At 41.0% G+C, this 18,348-nt stretch overlaps 1 protein-coding gene across 2 annotated transcripts in view; it reads left to right on the top strand.

Moving 5' to 3' along the window:
* LOC110970245 (matrix metalloproteinase-16) overlaps positions 1 to 17,698 on the top strand; it is a 90,371-nt gene extending 72,673 nt beyond the window's left edge. For both annotated transcript variants that reach the window (XM_022220510.2, XM_022220503.2), the window contains 4 exons: positions 2,280 to 2,418; positions 8,916 to 9,066; positions 9,984 to 10,099; positions 15,347 to 17,698. In XM_022220510.2, the coding sequence (XP_022076202.1) occupies positions 2,280 to 2,418; positions 8,916 to 9,066; positions 9,984 to 10,099; positions 15,347 to 15,681 (741 nt within the window). In that variant the 3' untranslated portion in view covers positions 15,682 to 17,698. The remainder of the gene's footprint in view (positions 1 to 2,279; positions 2,419 to 8,915; positions 9,067 to 9,983; positions 10,100 to 15,346) is intronic.
* The last annotated feature ends 650 nt before the right edge of the window (positions 17,699 to 18,348 follow it).

Genomic DNA, 18,348 nt, shown 5'->3' with positions numbered 1-18,348 from the left:
TCATCAAGTTTCATCCAACATCAAAAAGACACACCTTCCACTTGGCCGCGCTCACGTTTCCCCCCAAAGGAAATCAGAGACTCTTGGCTTCTCATAAAGCTCCTGGCTATCACTTTGCCCCTGTTACTTGATGGTTTCCCCAGTATGTTCTTCAAGCTCTGCATGTGAGGTGACTGTCACTGAAGCTTTCCAGGCAACCTGAGAGAGTGTATGTGGATCTTAGAGGCATCACGGCTGTCAAAGCAGCAGCCGGAGTTGATCGTCACGAGCAGGCTTTGTTGTTCGAGCAGCAAAGCGAGGAGTTGGTCTGAATTCACCAATATCAGATGTTAGAATTTACCACCAAGTGTGTTACAATATGCAGAGTCTTTATAGATTTTTACTCGCCTTGGGGCAGTGTGCTGTTTGGTCTCAAGAAACATTGAAAGTAATTAAAACTCTTGCATGAGACTTTTTCTTTAATGAGACTTCTTTTTGTATTTTGTCGCTACTTGATTTTCCTCATAGAGATACAACAAATAGACCTCCCATCTACAAACACACGCATCATGTAATTGTGTCTTATCTACTGGGAAACAGTCCTGGATGCTTTCTAATAAAAAGCTCAGGGAAGCGGCGCTGCGCTGCCCTTTATCAGAGGTTATTCCTGCATTAAATGATTTTTTGGTCACTTGGGGCAGTGGAAACAAACTGTAAACACAACTGTGACCTTTAATGTTGATGGCAATGTGTTTGCCAACGTTCATATTTACACATCCAACTGATGCATAGTAATCTTGTCATTTAATTCTAGTCATGTTTCTGACCACCCGATGACTGTAAGTTCAGTATTCACTCTTTCTTGTTCTATTTTTGATCACCAACACAAATATCTTTATCTGTTAGCTTTGTTCAAAAGCTACTTGCTAGCTTTATCTCTTCAACAACAGTAGAATTGCAGACCAATAAACTACATATTGAGTTACACAGGCGTTGCTGTTGTAAATCAAAAAATAATCATTTGAAAACTCACTCAAAGCATACATTTCATCTTTCTCGTCTTCACTCTGGTGTATTAATTATAATTAGGCTCCTTACACCAGTCAGGTTAGATGCTTTGTCTCACTGATCCTGGTTCTTTTAACATTTCTCTCTATTAAAAGGAAAGTTATTATTCCCACTGTTGTCAAGTGCTTGTTAAAATGAAATCGTTGGATTTGTTGGGATTTTCTCACTAATATAATCTTGTGAAATCGTGACCCTACTATGGGAAGTATCTTGAGATGAATTATGTTGTGAATTGGAACTATATAAATGGAACTGAATTGAGCTGAATTTCTGATGTTGGCCAGAGCTGTAATGATAGTGACTTTCTTTTTACGGCACTTTGGCTACAAGGAGCAGTGAATTCATTCCACTCTCAAGAACAGTTGAGAAGCCGGTTGACAAGAAATATGCAACACAGAAATTCACTATCTGGTTGCTTTAACCAATCCTATTTTTCGTGAACCACTTCTCATGAAGAAAAATGCACAGACGTTGTCTTATATCCTAAATGTAATCCGTTAAAAGATGGACGTAGCCTCCGGGTCTGAATAGCCAGTAGGGGGCAGAAAGAAAAAAGTCCAATTTTATGGAAGTGTATGAGAAAATGACCCTACTTCTGACTTGATTTGTCTCAGTACATATTTTCCAACGGGTTTATGGTCTCAGTTGTTAGTTTCCAGTCTCCTTTGAAGTTTTGACCACTTTCAAATCACTCATCAAGGCCCACCTGTTCAGAACTGCTTTTAATATATAATACTAATTTATTTTTATGATGTGTTTCATGACTTGTTCTACGATGTTCCTCTGTTTTATTGTTTGCTGATTTTATAGTGTAACTATGTAAAGTGAGTATTTTGGAAAAGTGCTATACAAATAAAAATGTATTATTATTATTATTATTATTTTGGTCCCAAACAAAATAAACAGTAAAACGGGGTGTCTTTAGGACATGTCTACCTTGTGACTGAAAGGTTGTCAACATGTGGGCTTACATAGTGTCCTCGGGTTCTGAAACAGACTTACTCTTCACTTGTAACATTTGGTTTCCAAAGACCAAGATGGCAACAACTAAATCCCGAACTCAAGGCTTTACAACCATACTTTACGAATCAACGGATGCCATCACAGTGGCAGTGTTCAACTTTTATGCTCAACCCACCCTTGTATTACACCCATCAGTTGGTATTTTTAAGTCATGCTTGACCTTTATCGTACTCTTTTGTTTCCTAACACCCTCCATTGTTGCGTTTCAGGACCATTGGTTTTGGCGGGTGAGAGACAACTCTGTGATGCCGGGATACCCCATGCTTATCAGCGTTTTCTGGAGGGGCCTCCCACCCAAGATAGATGCAGTCTACGAGAACAGCGAGGGCAAGTTTGTCTTCTTCAAAGGTAAGGCTGTGCTCTCCATTACCATCATCACTGTTGCCATCATCTTGCTTTGTAAAGCCTTTTTCCATTAGAGGCAAAGCATCATAAAGCTTTGATTTATTCTGATCCTGCAGTTTCTGAAGTCCAATCAAAACATTGTGTGCAGCTCTGGTTTACATTAGCCTCATGTTGTTATTATCCTATGTATTATTCATCCACAAGAATCCCTCGATGTGTTTTGTTTACATGGATTCCCTGTTGTCTTTTTATATAAGCTGTATGCTCATGTCTTTTTAATGCCCTGCACACATTTTCTGCACGTGTCTGTGTTTAGAGGGTTTTTATCTTCAATAACTGCTGTATGTTATCATGCTCACTCAAACCACTGCCTTGATCTTATCTGTGTATGAGTTCAGTGTAAATCTGGGGAAGATTAAAGCAATGTTTTGCTGGGTTTGAAAATTCACCATAATCAACCAATTTTGACCTTTAATAATAACAATACATGTGTTATTGGGGCTAGTGATATACAGTGCCTATCATAAGTATTCACCCCCTTTGATGTTTTACCCTTTTATTGCTTTCATAAATCAATCATGGTCAATAAAATTTGGCTCTCTTAACACAAAAATTTATTGGAAAAAACTCTTTAATGTCAAAGTGAAAACAGATTTCTATAAATAAAAATAATTGTTTGCATAATTATTTTTAATTTAATGGTCTAATTCAATAGAGGTCCATCAAATTGTTGCCAATAGTCTCACAATTAGTGAAATGAAGATCACCTGAGTGGTGTTGGTGTGTTTCAAATGATTGAGTTGTAAAACATCTGTGTCTGAAGGGTCCAGAGAGTGGTTGATCAGTATTCCTGGCTACCATTCCACCATGAAGACAGAAGAACACTCTAAGCAACTCAGGGAAAGGGTTATTGAGAAGTACAATTCAGGGGATTGTTAAAAAAATTTCCAAGGCACTGAACATCCCCCAGAGTTCAGTGAAATCAATTATCAAGAAATGGAAGGAATATGGCACTTGTATGAATCTGCCTAGATCAGGCCGCCCTCGTAAACTGAGTGACCGTGCAAGTAGGAGACTAGTGAGAGAAGCCACCAAGACCCCTACAACTACTCTGAAGGAGTTACTAGCTTCAGCTGCTGAGATGGGAGAGACTGTGCATGTAGCAACTGCTGCCCGGGTTCTTCACCGGTCAAAGCTTTATGGGAGAGTGGCAATGAGAAAGCCCTGTTGAAGAAAAGTCATATTAGATCTTGACTAGAGTTTGCCAAAAAGCACGTGGAAGACTCCATGGTCAAGTGGAAGAAGATTCTTTGGTCTGATGAGACCAAAATTGAGCTTTTTGGCCATCAGACAAGACGTCATGTTTGGCGGAAACCAAACACTGCACATCACCAAAAACGCACCATCCCCACTGTGAAGCATGGTGGTGGCAGCATCATGCTGTGGGGATGTTTCTCAGCAACTGGACCTGGAAGGCTTGTAAAGATAGAGGGCAGAATGAATGCTGCAAAATACACTGAAATCCTGGGGGCCAATCTTTTTCAGTCTGCAAGAGAACTACATCTTGGAAGAAGATTTATTTTCCAGCAAGACAATGATCCAAAACATACTGCAAAAGCTACACAGGAATGGTTAAAAAAGAACCCGGTAAATGTTCTGGAGTGGCCGAGTCAAAGCCCAGACCTCAATCCTATAGAGAATTTGTGGCTGGACTTGAAAAGGGCTGTTCATGCCTGATACCTGTGCAACCTGACAAAGCTTGAGCAGTTTTACAAAGAAGAATGGAGCAAAATTGCAGTGGGCATATGTGCAAGACTGATTGAGACCTATCCACACAGACTCACTTGCTGTGATTGCAGCCAAAGGTGCATCTACTAAATACTGACTTGAAGGGGGTGAATAATTATGCAAACAATTATTTTCATTTATATAATTTTCTTTCATTAACATTACTTTATAGAAATCTGTTTTCACTTTGACATTAAAGAGTTTTTTTCTAATATTTTTTTTGTTAAAAAAGCTAAATTTTATTGACCATGATTGATTTATGAAAGCAATAAAAGAGTAAAGCATCAAAGGGGGGTGAATACTTATGATAGGCACTGTATTTTAGCGTAAATCGTCAACTGTAGCTGTACATAATTAGCATGCATAGCTCTTAGAAATCACAATCACAACACATGCCAAGGAGGTTCACTGCTTCCTGTCTGTGCTTGATGGTGCCCAATTTAGATTTTTGCACCTTTCTAAAAAGATTTGTGTACATATTCAAATCTAGACTAAGCTTGCCCCAAAACACAGAGCTTTAAAGCTAATTATGTCTAAAGCTGAAAAGCCACTCAAAAGAAACAGCAAAGAAACATGGCAGCGCTCGTATTTGCTCCATAGAGGCGGACGGGGTGGCAGACAGAGAGAGAGAGACGAGTGTTGACAAAAGGAGATGTAGGTAAGCACTGGAAGTCTGCTGGGATAAAAACTACAAATCTTCTCTCAAACCCATTTCTATTTTCAACACCAAACAATTCCTGGAAATGCAGACTGCTGGTCCCGTGCGCACCGCAGACTTTGCAAGTTTGATTTTGCTGCCTTTTCCTCCACCACGCTCTCCATCCGGGCTGCATAGATTTAGAAAATTTATACTAACAGAATGCCATTTTTCATTTGAACACACACAGCTGATTTCCCAGAAGGCCTTATTCCGTCTGTCCCCATTTTGGAAGAAAAAAATTAGGCAGAAAGTCGGTCAGAAAGCAAAATGCAGCACTCTAGGTCCTTGTCTAAGCAGCCGCTTTGAATATCCTCTAATAGCTCCTGGTCTGATGAATTCTTTTAAGATAAATGCACAGATGGGGACTTCAGAGTCGAGTTTGCGCTGAAGTCATGACTAAGACACTGATTAATTTTTACGGCATCATAGAGCAGGTCAGAAAGCAGACACCACTGGTATACATTAGAAGTAGATTCAGCATGTGTTGTTCATTCTTACAGTGAAGCCTAGTGCCAATTTTTAGTCATTGCTTCCCTGTTTCCATTCTTCTAAGACACTGGATATCCATATCAAGAAGGTGTATTTGAAATTAATGCAACTCAAGCATGCTGTCCGCTTTTCTACTCAGCCTGAACATCATCACAGAATCATCATTCACAGCTCAGCACGCAGGTAGATCTTGAGTAATTTATGTGTAGAACTCTTTATTTAGTCTAAATGGCAGGTAAGAGGATGCATTATAAATTGAATCAAATTAAAGTGATGCTTCTTGCAGGGTTACATCCAGACACCGTGCATATGCAGCGACATCTATACATCAGTATGCGTTTTCCTCCTGGGAGGCAGAGTCCAATCAGAGCTTGATTGGGCCTTTTGTGTCAGAGGACAGACAGAGCTGCTAGCTTCATTTGTATCACGCTGACATGTCTGAAAGTAGGTTATTTTAGATTAAAGGAAGAGCAGTGCATCAGCTGGGCCAATATGTCTGCCAACATTAGCTTGAGGCACATATATGAGTATTAGCATGTACATTAGATGTATGTTACAATTTGAAATACTAAAATCTGAAGACAGTTTTATCAGCTGTGGCTTGTAAGTGGGTGCTAACGCTAACACAAAAAATCAGTGAACTGGTTGAAGCTCAGTCTCTAGTTGTTTTATTAATGTTTCCAGCTGATTTTTTCTAAAACAAGAATTATATTAAAAGGGTTTTGAATGCATTGTAGATGAAATAATGCCAAAGCTACATGTTAAAGACAAAACGGAACTGTTTTCAAGCAGCATTATTGTTGTGAGGCAGTTTAGAGCTAATTAGCGCTACTGTTATCATACAATACTAGTGCTGATTCTGAATAATAATGTTATTAAAAGTTATTCATTCTGACTTAAGATGGAGAAAGAGGTCTTACAGTAAGTAACGTGTGAGTTTGTAAAGGGTTGTTGGAGTGTAAAGTTTCCCAGACCAAGTTAAGTTCAGGGCAGAGCTGTGAATGTTATCCTCAAATTTGATATCCCAGCATTTTGCCTTCCGGCGGCTGTACAGCTTTTGTTAATGTATTTATAGTTATAGTAGTAGTTATAGTAGCTAATATGATCCTTACCTTAGCAGATAAAACTAGGCTACCAGTGAAAATAGTGACCTAGTGAAGAGAACCTGCTAAAGTTTGTAGCAGAGACTAGAGCAGACACACACACAGGTTAATCCAACCTTTACACTTTACTTTTTAAACATGATTTTGCTTTTATTTGATAGTTGCAGTTGAGATTGGCAGAAATTATGGTAAAAGAGAGGAGGGCAATGACACACAGCAGAGATCAAAAGGTATCGAACTCCAATCAGAACCCCATGAGCACCGCTTTAACATTTTGCCCTGACAGGCCTGAAATTTTCATAAACTTTGTGGTTCAGGTCAGAGCATGTAGAAAAACCCTGTAATTTCAGTTGCATGAATGTGGTAGAATGTATTTTGCAGATTCTTTGACATATTCTTTGCATTTGATGGTTTCAAGCAAACTGTCAAGCAGTTTTACCACAGAGCCATGATGGGTGTGCATGTGCATCTTAACTGCAGTACGCACAGGCACATGTGTGGTTGGTTTTCCTCTACGATGTGTGCTTGTGTGTGGCCTGTGTAAGGAGGAGGCATCTCTTTTATGGAACAAATCTTCATCCTATATAACACTCTTCATACACTGTTGAGGGCAAGCAGAGGATTAGTCGCTGCACTGCAGCAGATGCTGGAGCTGCCACTACATCAAAGCAGCCCTCACAGCTCTGAAGATGAAGCTAGACTTTTATGTGGAGGGCGATGCAAGTCGACTCCAATTTAAAAAGAAAGACGGAATGGAGAATCCTATTTTATGTAGAATAAAAAGGGGAGAAAGGGTAGTTTGGGGTTTTTTTGTGAATCAACTTGAACTCATTCTTGTTAGGGATTGGAGACTATTAATCTCAGGGTGGGGTGTGTTAGTGTGTGTGTGTCAAGGCCAGAGGAAACGTGACCCACGGCGATGGAGCACTGTAAGTGAAATGACAGGAATTTCCTTTCCAAAAAGAGGCCACTACAGGTCTCTCCTTCCCACTTAACATTCGACCAACACCCTGTCTTACTGTTCCTTCCTACGCTCCATCTGTAACTCTCTTATAGTTTACTTCTTTAAGGTTAAATGTCACATGTGCGCCCTTTATGGAGCAAGAAAGAGAGTGCAAATATTGCTGCAATATCACGTCTGCTTTTTTTTTCACTCCCATTTCCTGTATTTGTTAAAGAAAAGGGCTCAGGTCATCTTAAAGCTGACATTGCAAAAGTTCCACATGGTCTCCAGCCTGGCTGGTGTTTAGTTAGACGCCCAGGAGGAGTCAGGATCCGGCTCTTTAAACACAGCGTGTTAATCAGCTTCTGCAAACATCGCACAGATATTTTACATCTGAATGTTTGATTCTGTTTTCTTTGGGGAAGAAGTGTTCATGTTCTCAAATATTAATCAAACTGCAAAGAACAAAAGTCTTTTTAAGAAACAGGTACATTCAGGTCCTAGAAGGAGCATATTGTACATTTATCCGCCGCTTTATTGCTGTTTCTCTTCTTTGTCGGTCTTTTCATGTTTTCGCTCTCAAGCTGGCAAAAAGAGGTGCTCATTTATTTCTGTCATTCCTGAGATTATTGAAAGACTCAGTAAAATGTACATCCAATTTGGAGATATTATCATATTTATAGTCTTTGTGATTAATTTTATTTTCCCTTGCATAAAATATTGAACATTTGTAGCCTTAGGCCTCATTCCAGCGACTTACCAAATCAAAAGGGAATAATAAAAAACTGTATGTGCTCTGCCCTCGTCATTCCACTTGCGTCTTTTCTTTTGTAACACACACCTCCCCCGCACACACACTTCCTCCTGGGCCAAACTACACCTCCACCATTGATAGAGAAACGCACTTCCTGGGGTCATACTGTGTCAGAAATGTGCAGTTTAACCTAATTACACCACAGGAAAGAATGTGTAGCGAGAAGAGTGGAAAAGAGGAACAAATGGAACACACAATGTAATATGATTTAAGAATATTTCAAGATTTTTAATATTTCAGCAACATTAGCCCTCCCTAAAAATAGCCCACAGTCCAGGTGTTTTCTTTGCCTCATGGGGCTGGGAAACTATCAAAAAAAGGCTTTAATTTGATTTGTTTGGTCGCCAGTTTTCCCACAAGGGTCGGTGCTGTTTCTTTTTTATCTCAGCTAAGCAGTCACCAGCTCTGTTTGCCAGCCCCTAAAAGTTCCCAGAGTACCTTTAAGCAAGGGCAAGGAGAACTTGTCACCATGTTTGCGACCTATTTTAAATTAGGGAAACATCAACATCAAATACAGTAATACAAGGCAACAGGTTATTGCCTACCGTTTGTTACGAGGCTTGTATCTGTCCTTCACGTACGTTTTCCTCCTGGAGGGTAATCCCTGCCGTTACTTGTCCTTGTTCTTCTAATTTATTTCCCTGTCTCCTCCTTGATGTGCAGGGAAGCAGTTCTGGGTGTTTAAGGACACGGTGTTGCAGCCTGGATACCCCAAGGACATCACCCAGTTTGGCCACGGTATGCCGGCCCAGAGCATCGAGACCGCCGTGTGGTGGGAGGACGTGGCCAAGACCTACTTCTTTAAAGAGGATAGGTGGGTATGAGTGGAAGAGGACCATTGATTTAGATAAGATTTAGGTTGCAAATCTCTTTTAGGACATAGGATCATACAAATATATTCTAATATATACGGTATAGTTAGTATCTTTTAACAAAGGTTAGACATGACCACAGACTGAGTAGATTCTACTTCAGATTTCATTTTGTGCTTTAATGATGGTACTAAAGAACACCATCTAACACGCTGTCAGTTCACTGACCCCTTTTGCTCTGTGGACACGGAGCATTATCACATCGAAACTACTGTCATTAAGTTTTGCTTTAATTTGTCATCTGTCTGTAATCTCATTTGATTAGTGTGAAAAATGGTTTCAGAGTAAATGTTTGACTGTAGAAGTTATAGTTTTAAAGATCCCATTATGTGCACTTTTACAGATCTGGAGTTGTATTATGGGGGGTTGACTAGAGTTTGTCAACATGCTCTGCCTCGTGGCAAGCTAGCTGTGCAAATGTGTGTGAGATGGTGGCATAAATAAGTAGCCGAAGATAAAGCGTGGCATTTCAGGCAGGTAAGGAGCAGGGATTTCTGTGGGCTTGAACTGCAGGCTTTGTAAGATTGCAGAAAACAGCTACATAGCAAGCTAAAGGAAAGCAAACTCCCCCAAATATATAGCATGGGCTCTCTGAATCAATAAATGATGGTATGTTGAGGGCTTTCTTCTGCAAACTGCGTGTTGCCCAGTGGTTCTCACTGCTGTTTTGACTGATATTATTCGGCTTAATTCAGATACAGTCATCTAGAGGATGCCCTTAACCTGACATGCGGTGTTAAGATACTAAATATGAACATAATCTACCATCTGTTGTCAGTTTCAACCCTATTTCCTCCACATTTATAGACGTACAGTACCAGCTTTGTCTTCCTGTGGCTCATCATTTGTTCCTGTTTAGGTACTGGCGCTACAATGAGGAAATGAGAACCATGGATCCTGGATATCCTAAGCCCATCACAGTGTGGAGAGGTGTGCCTGACTCGCCACAGGGGGCCTTCGTCGACAAAGCCAATGGTACGATTTGTCCTGCCCAAAACTCTGATTTGGCAATAACAGCACAGTTCATGTTCCAGGCTGCATTGATTTCAGCTGGTCACTGGCACACACTGTGTGGGAGGTAAACCAGGGTAGCATTGATTGAAATTTGCCCCAGTTATTACAGCGAGTCTTGGTGGGTGGCACACTTCCATACATGCAATATCAAGGGAAACAAGCAGTGTTTGCATATTGCAAACACAAGATGAAAACAGGTCAGTTTATCCAGAAATGCCTGTCTTGTTTTTGAATTGTTTCACAAGCGAAATATTCCATAATCAGTTCATCCTGCTCAGTGTGCCATAAGACCCAGTTGGAGCAGGGCTGTGGAAAGCAGAAAGGACAAGACCACCGCTGGGCGCTCATTCCGGTTTAAGCCAAGTGGCACTTGCCAAGGGTGGGGAGGCGGGATTTATAACTCTCAGAGAGCTCACCGATAGGCCAGCGACGTAGTCTGAAGAGGGGAAAGCTTTTCCCATTGGCCGCACCGTGCCAGGTGGGTTTGGGTCTGGTCTTGGCAGCAGCTTGGTTGGAAAATAAAGAGCAGGTGGTGTTCAACGCTCCGGCCATCTGTGCCGAGGATCTGCTGCCAGATCCGTCGCCGGGCGTGTCTGCCGGTGAGGCCAGGTGGAGCAGGCGTCAATCAGAGCATGAAGGGTGGATTGATACCCAAGGGGACGATGATGTGTCTATGTATTTCTGCTCGTATATGTGTCGGCATGCATTTATTTGGCAGGCTGGCTGTTTGCACAGACTGTGTCAAGTGGCGCGCTCATAACATTGACCCAGATAACCAGGCATAATTGAGTATGCTGCTGCAGCCGATGGTAGTGTGGGTGAGGCAGCACGTTTCAGAGCAGAGGCCCCAGGGCGACGCTGACCTGGCTCTAACCCACGATACCTCAGCCTGTCTCTCTTCTCATTCTCCCTTCACTGCCCGTTCCCTTTCCTAATAGCCATTCTTGTCACTACACTGTATGTTTGCTTTCTATCTGTTGCTTCATCTGGATCTCTCTACCTCTAAAAAAAAATCCTGTTTTTGCTTAATTTGTGTTAAATGTAGGAGAAAAGTATTGCAGAAGCAGCTGCCAGGTTGGAAAGAATAAAACTCCAACAGCGGTTATAATTCTTCAGCTAATCACAATACGCAGCTGAAGTCTAAATGAGAACTTAAAGGGCGTTGTGTGTAGATTGGCTTGTGTTTGACTTGCGTACACAACCACATGTTGCTCAGACTGCAAGTGGTCAGGTTGGGAAGACCGAACTGTGCTTTCTCATGGAACACAATACGAGTCCAACCCTTTTATAAGCCGTACAAGATTAAACATTTTCAAAAATACATGTGTTTGCTCGGGTGCCAAGAGTTTTAGACGATACATTCTGGTCTTATGTATGTGAGTTGTGCATGAAGCTACAGCTGGGAGGCCTGGCTCTGTCTAAAGTTGAAAAAACCTGCCTCCAGGATCACTAATTAGCAGACTGTGTTACATTTATTTAATCTCTACACAAACAGAAGTGTAAAAAAACAAAGATTTGTGGTCTCAGAGAGCGTTGTGTAGAGTAGTTTGACGACAAGGCTCTGGGAAGCCACCGTTCCCTGCCACTGCTTGCCAAGAAATACTCAAAGCACATAAATCCCTGTAAATGAAACAACACAAGGAATACAACATGTGAATCATTAAGGTTTACACGTTCCAGTAAGCAAGTGAGATTCTAACTTCGCCAAGCTGGCTTTCTCCTTGATTGCTGGCATTATGCTAAACTAATTATTTGGTTAAACTCATTGCTACCTGGTATCAATCTTTGCATGTGATTTCCCAAAATACACTGGAAACTGGAATCAGGGCACCAGATTTGTGTTTTACATCTGGTTGCACGGGTGCACCTAAGTGGCACAAGCATATAAGTACTCCGCCAAGGATATGTGTATGTTTGTCTGTCACAACATTACTCAAAAACAGACTAACAGATTTGGATGAAATTTTCAGGGAAAGTCAGAAATGACGCAAAGACCACCTGATTGGATTTTGGCAGTGAAGTGGCTTATAGTCTGAATCCACAGATTTTTTGCAGACTTTCTGTGTCATTGCGAGATAGCGGCACTGCGTCACTGTAACTATGACAACAATTGAACGGACTTGTCAGGACTTATCCGTCGGACATTTGATTAAATTGTGGGGGTGTTTCCGAGTTCCATCAGTTCCCACCGCCCCCTACATATTCAGGTCACGCAGTTCGACATCCGTACTTAATGTACACATGCATAACACACACCTGTGCTCAGTGCATTTTCATTCTGTTTGTGGGTACATCTATATTAAGTGGTCACATTCTATGTTGCCATGATTTCTGATCATCAGTAACTAATAAACAAATGCTGCATTTCTACAACAATATTCTGCATTTCTGACAATGCCATGTAGGGGAATGAACAGCCTTGGTGGAGCACTGCGCTCTCTGATCTTGTTCAGGTTGTGAGGCCAAAAATGATTTCTGATTACTTACGTTACTTGAAACCGAGTGATTTTATCTACCCGGGCAGGTCATCCATAGACACACACAGGCAGAACTGTTAAATGTCAGGCCTACCAGTGGAACCAGCGTTTAGTCACACCCAATAGATTATTGGTTGGATGTGAAACCAAAATTATCGCCTGCTGGATCAGTTGTGATTTCCTGCTGCCCCTGAACTAGATGTAGTATGTCAGTGGTATAGGTACATCATGTCCTGGGCATCCAAAACACCAGTAACATTAAAATTGAACCTAGTGTTACATCTCATGAACGCTCTGTTTTATATGCTGCCAGGTGTGTGACAGCCTCATGGGAGAAGGCGTACAAAGGGTCTATACAGTTTCCAATAATTTGTGAGCAGTTCTTCCTTTGTGGATGCCCTCAATGCCGCTTCATTATTTTATCTCCTTCCAAGATGAATCTTTTAATACTTCACCCTGTGCTTCTTTGCTTCCCCACCAGAAACATCTCCAGCTAACAAGTGATTTAAAAAGCCCTGGCCCTCCTTCACTGGAAATTTAGAGCATTCCTTCCCTCATCTTCCCAGAGAAGGGTGTACATGAATAATAAATCGCGAGACACAAAGTGTAAAAGGGGGCCAGCGAGGAAGAGGCGAGCTTGAGAATTCAGCCAGGCTGTCAGGCTCAGTTTTACACAGCATATACTTTCCCAACAAGCATTTCAGGGACAGTAACTTGCAGCGGGCAGCAACGTTTAGTGTCAGCACAAATGGAAGCAACCTTTTCCCAATATGGTGCTATCATGGAACCGAAAAAACTGTCGTCGGAAGAGTTGTTGAAATTGACTTGTGTTTGTCTGAGAAATGATTGTCTTTCCATTTTAATTGCAAAAATGGTTCCCAAATGGAGTGGCCAGTGGCGGACTGTGGTGGCTGTATTCATTTGGGCAGCACAAAGACACGTTCCTGTCAAAAACAGTTGTTACTCTTGTGATTTGAAAAGCAGCTTGTGTCTCGATGACATTCGCTGTGCTGTTGTGTGACTCTAGTTGTGGGGTCTGGCTTCTGCATGGGTGTACTTTCTCTTTTATGACCGATATATTTAGTCCTGAGAGACAGTCAGAGACATCTTAGCTGAACAGTCGAGCTGAAACGGAAACAACGCTTCAACAGCAGCACCACACTGGTTGTGAAGTAGTTTGAGGTGGGCTTTTCTTAACCTTACTGGTGGGTTGTCATCACTTTGACTTCAGTTGAGTCAGTATTTTACTTTTAAGAGGAACGGCAGGTTTACGGAATATTTTCCTTCGAAAGAAAATGTTCTTCCTGAATTGGGAGTAAACAGGCACAAGCACTACATCTGCCAGATGAAGTCATCGAGTTGATTTTTAATGTTGTGAGGTGGGTGTTGGAAATTATTGGATTGTATTTGGCCAGTTTGTCTCACGGCATAAGAAGTAGTAGAAAGCTCCTAAAGTATGATGAGTGGTGAACTAAAGAAACAGAGTGAGGACAGTTACTCAGATACTTGCACTTTACCAAAGTATCTCCATTTTCTTTTACACCAGTCCTTACTTACTTTGCAGGTTTTACATATGAAACATGAAACTTCATAAAATACGTTGTAGTTTTATTGGTTAAACAAACCAACACAATAAAAATTTGTTTAAAAATTGATCTGCACCTCAACCAGATACAACAATAAAATAATTTTACATAGTCAGGCGTAAGTAAAACTATTTAAACAATATTATGACTGATAATGGAACCACTGAGCTGCATATTTTTACTATAAAGTACGATAGTGTTATTAAACTGTGGTATTTTACTCAAGTGAATCTTTTCCTACTAGTGTATACTATGTATACTATGTATACTATATATATATATATATATACACACACACACACACACACACAGGGCGTACATACAGTGGTGAAATATTGCATTAAGAATGACTCTGAGGTCTTCAGCTACAATTTGTTTTAGTACAGTCACAGCCAAAATACTACATACATCCTAAAAAAAGCCATTAAAAACTTCAAATTGATTGGTTCCATAAAAATACGTAAGACTTTTTGACTATTGGGTCATTTTGGTAGAATTTAGTTTATGTTACTTTTTCTTGTAAATAGTAAACAAAATAAATCATTTGTATCATTTTTATTTTTTGTGTCTGTCTAATGCAGCCACACCGTTTGAAACACAGAAAGATTTTTCCACAAATATTTCATGATAATATTTGCGATTTTACGGGGGTCCTAAAGCTTTTTCCCACCACTGCACATACGCCTTAAAAGACATTTAGTTTAATGGTGTCCTCTCTTGATATAAAATCTCATTGTTGTATCTGGTTTGATGACTTGTTCTGTGACTTCTTAAAGCACATTTCCATTTTTTTGTATTTTAAAGAGCAGCATAACAGCAACTGAAAATCTTCTTATTTGCCGTTGTTGATTTTTAGTGGGTTGACTTATTACTTGCACTTCAAATGACACAATCCACTGTTGCCCCTTTGTTTAAAGTTTGAAGGCAGTTTCAAAACTGGTTCGGAGCCATTGTCTAAGTTTAAACGACTTTCCAACAGCAAAACATAAGAACCACTTATGTCAGGGCTATGACTACACTCCACTTTACCTCTCAGAGATGGCAGACTTGACACTTGAACCAGTGCTGAGTGACTCTTTGAATCTTTTGAAAAACTACATTCCACTTTGCACTTAAAGTTTGTTTTTCCCGTCTCTCCACTCCAGGTTTTACCTACTTCTACAAGGGGAAGGAGTACTGGAAGTTCAACAACCAGTTCCTCCGAGTGGAACCGGGCTACCCTCGCTCCATCCTCAAGGACTTCATGGGTTGTGATCTGACGCCCATCGACCCCGGCCGCCAACCGACCGACGACGGCAACTCGGACGTGGTGATCGAGCTGGACAACGAGGCCAACACGGTGAAGGCCATCGCCATCGTCATCCCCTGCGTGCTCGCGCTGTGCCTCCTGGTGCTGGTCTACACTGTGGTGCAGTTCAAGAGGAAGGGTACGCCACGCCACATACTGTACTGCAAACGCTCCATGCAGGAATGGGTCTGAAGCGTTGGAAAGAGACAAGAGGGTGGGGCGAGGGTGGGAGGAGAGGCTGGTTTAAAAAAAAAAAAAAAAAAAAAAAAACAGGACCACAGCCCCCGCTTTCACAGAGAGGAGGACGGCGGACTTCGGACAGCTTTATTAAAAAAACAGAGCCATGCCTCCTCCTCTTGGGCGACCCGATACCTTCGTTCAGACCCGCAGAAACAGCCGGACAGTCTGACGGTGATCCCTCGTACAAAAGGCGATCCCAGGACTTAAAGCTGACTCCGCTAGCCCCCAGCCTTTTTAACAAACAGGGGAGTAGAGAGACAGTTTGTGGGGGGAGGGAGGGGTCTTTGTCAGGAATGACCTTCAGTCCCAGTCCAAAAAAAACAAAACAAAACAAAAAGAGGGTCAGCATCACTTTGTATCGCAGAAACTTGACTTTCTATCCCTTTCTTTGGTTTCTCCGCCCGACTGCTTTTAACGAGAGGGAGGACGTTCAGGGGGACTCGCACTCTTCCCACAGGGCACTGCTTTGTCATCTGTCATATCAGGTTGTTGGTAAAACAACAGTTTTCTATGTTCTGGTTTGGGTGCCCCCCTCCCAGCTTCATACTGCACTCGAAAAAACAGTCTTAGATAAACACGAGTTAATCACATTACCAGTCATCCTTTTTATTTTTCTTAATTTCATTTTTTTATTTGAATTTATTTGAGAAAGGAGGTCCTCACTGTTCCCTTTAAGACGCTCCTGAGGAAGAGACCAAACTAAACCAAATAAAATCAGTTTCTCTCCAAAGAGGATCACATTTTTAAATTTTCTGTTCTTTTTTTGTTTGTTTTGGTTCTCATTTCAGTTCATCCTTCTTTCCCTTCTCTGGATCCTTGCAGCGATTAAGAGTCGGGGAGCTCTGACTGTTGTGGCAGTCTGTTTGAGACACAGGGGCCAAATTATTCTGCAATATTTTTAACTCGCCTTAATTATAGATCATTACTACTTGTGCTTGGTTTTGCTGTTCTTGGTGTTGTTTTTTTGTTTTGTTTTTTTTATTCGTATACCGCTTTTGTTTATGTTTGTTTGTAAAAAGAAGCTAATTAAGTGCTTCTTGTGATTGGTATTTTCTGGATTTTAGTACATTACACAGAACCCTCAGCACTGGCTTGCTGAGCCGTTCTGGACAGAATATACAGTAGAGGCCAGCCTGTATTGAGAGTAATGTATTGTATCGTATAAAGATGTTGGAAGGTTCTGGAGTAAAGCCACTATTTTTGTGTGTTAAGATATTTGTTACTGTTACTTTTCTTATTTCCATACAACAGAAACCAGGCTATAGAGAGTCTCAAGAGTCTTGTTATTGGGTTTGTTATTGGTCTATATTCCCCTCAGTTTGAAGAACAGTTAAAGTGTGCGTCCAAAATGGCCGCTCTTTATGGTTATTGGTCAATAGACAGGCCTTTTTTTTAAAGAAATTTTGTTGACTGCCTTGTTTGAGAGAGCTTACAGTTCCCAGAATGCTCTTGTCTTGTGACTGAGGACCCACAAAGTGAGACACCAAGTCAAGATCAGTGCCTGTGTCAACGTGCATGCAAGCATTTACTGTACACCCAACTGGTTCTGCTCAACATGGCTTTGGAGCCCTCTCTCAACAGCTGAGGAGGAAGTTTTCTCTTTAAAAGTACTGTTTTGCATTTATTTTTGTACCTTTTAAATGTCCCCCCACCCGCCTTCCTCCAGGTACAATGAAATCTAAGAGGAACAAAAATATTCAAGTGGTACATTTGGGAAACTATTGGGAGATCTGATGGGTGATTGGATTCTTCAAATTGGCCTCAATGAACCGTGAAGTGTCCTCGCCGCCATGGCGAGCAGTCTTTGAATGTGTGTTTGTTTCCATGATCAACATACTGGTTTTTCTTTCTTTCCTGTTTTCTGGTCAAAACAAATTGGACATCTCACAATGACTTCTTTATGTAAGACTTTGGGACAACAGAAAAACATGTCCCGACTGAATGAATAAACTGATCAATACATGATGAAGAGCTGCCTTCCAACTCTCTGCTCGTCTTTTAACTTGCATGTTTTTTCTGGTGCAGGTCGTGTATTGCATTTGTCTGGTGGTGCTTGTGTGTCGTGGCGCTGTCTGGTTTGAACACATCCAACTGGCTTACGTAGCTTGAAATGGCAGCTAGTGATAATGTGAACATCCAGAATTCATGTCTAATGATGTCAGGGTAATGCAACTGCCAGAATGCGTAAAGGCTGAATAAGAAATTTAATAAAAACAGGAGATTCTAACTAACTGAGCATCCATCACAAATAAACATCTGTCTTGATATCAAAGGTCAAATTTGTACTACGCATTCAACAGATTTGAAAAGTAGCTTCACATTAGCTTAAACAGCTAGCCTAGCTCTGTTCAGTACATATTATATCTTGTTTGTTTAAACTGAAGAAAAGCGTACAAAATTCTCGTACTGGTCTACACTTGTTTAAGTCACCACACTAGAAATATTCCCACATATAACTGGGTAAACTAAACCCCTTATTACAATTTTTACACTTGTGTGGGTTAAACAAAAATAGAGTCTTAGAGAAGTAGTTGTTTCTAGTGTGCTATGCTATGCTAAGCTAAGCAACTGCTGGCTATAGCTTCATGTTTCAGGCCAGTGTTATACTTATTCCATCCA

The sequence above is a fragment of the Acanthochromis polyacanthus genome, chromosome 20 (assembly GCF_021347895.1).
Source record: "Acanthochromis polyacanthus isolate Apoly-LR-REF ecotype Palm Island chromosome 20, KAUST_Apoly_ChrSc, whole genome shotgun sequence".
Lineage (NCBI taxonomy): Eukaryota > Metazoa > Chordata > Actinopteri > Pomacentridae > Acanthochromis > Acanthochromis polyacanthus.
Note: the sequence above shows the minus strand (reverse complement) of the source record. Positions and strands in the feature narration are given on the sequence as shown.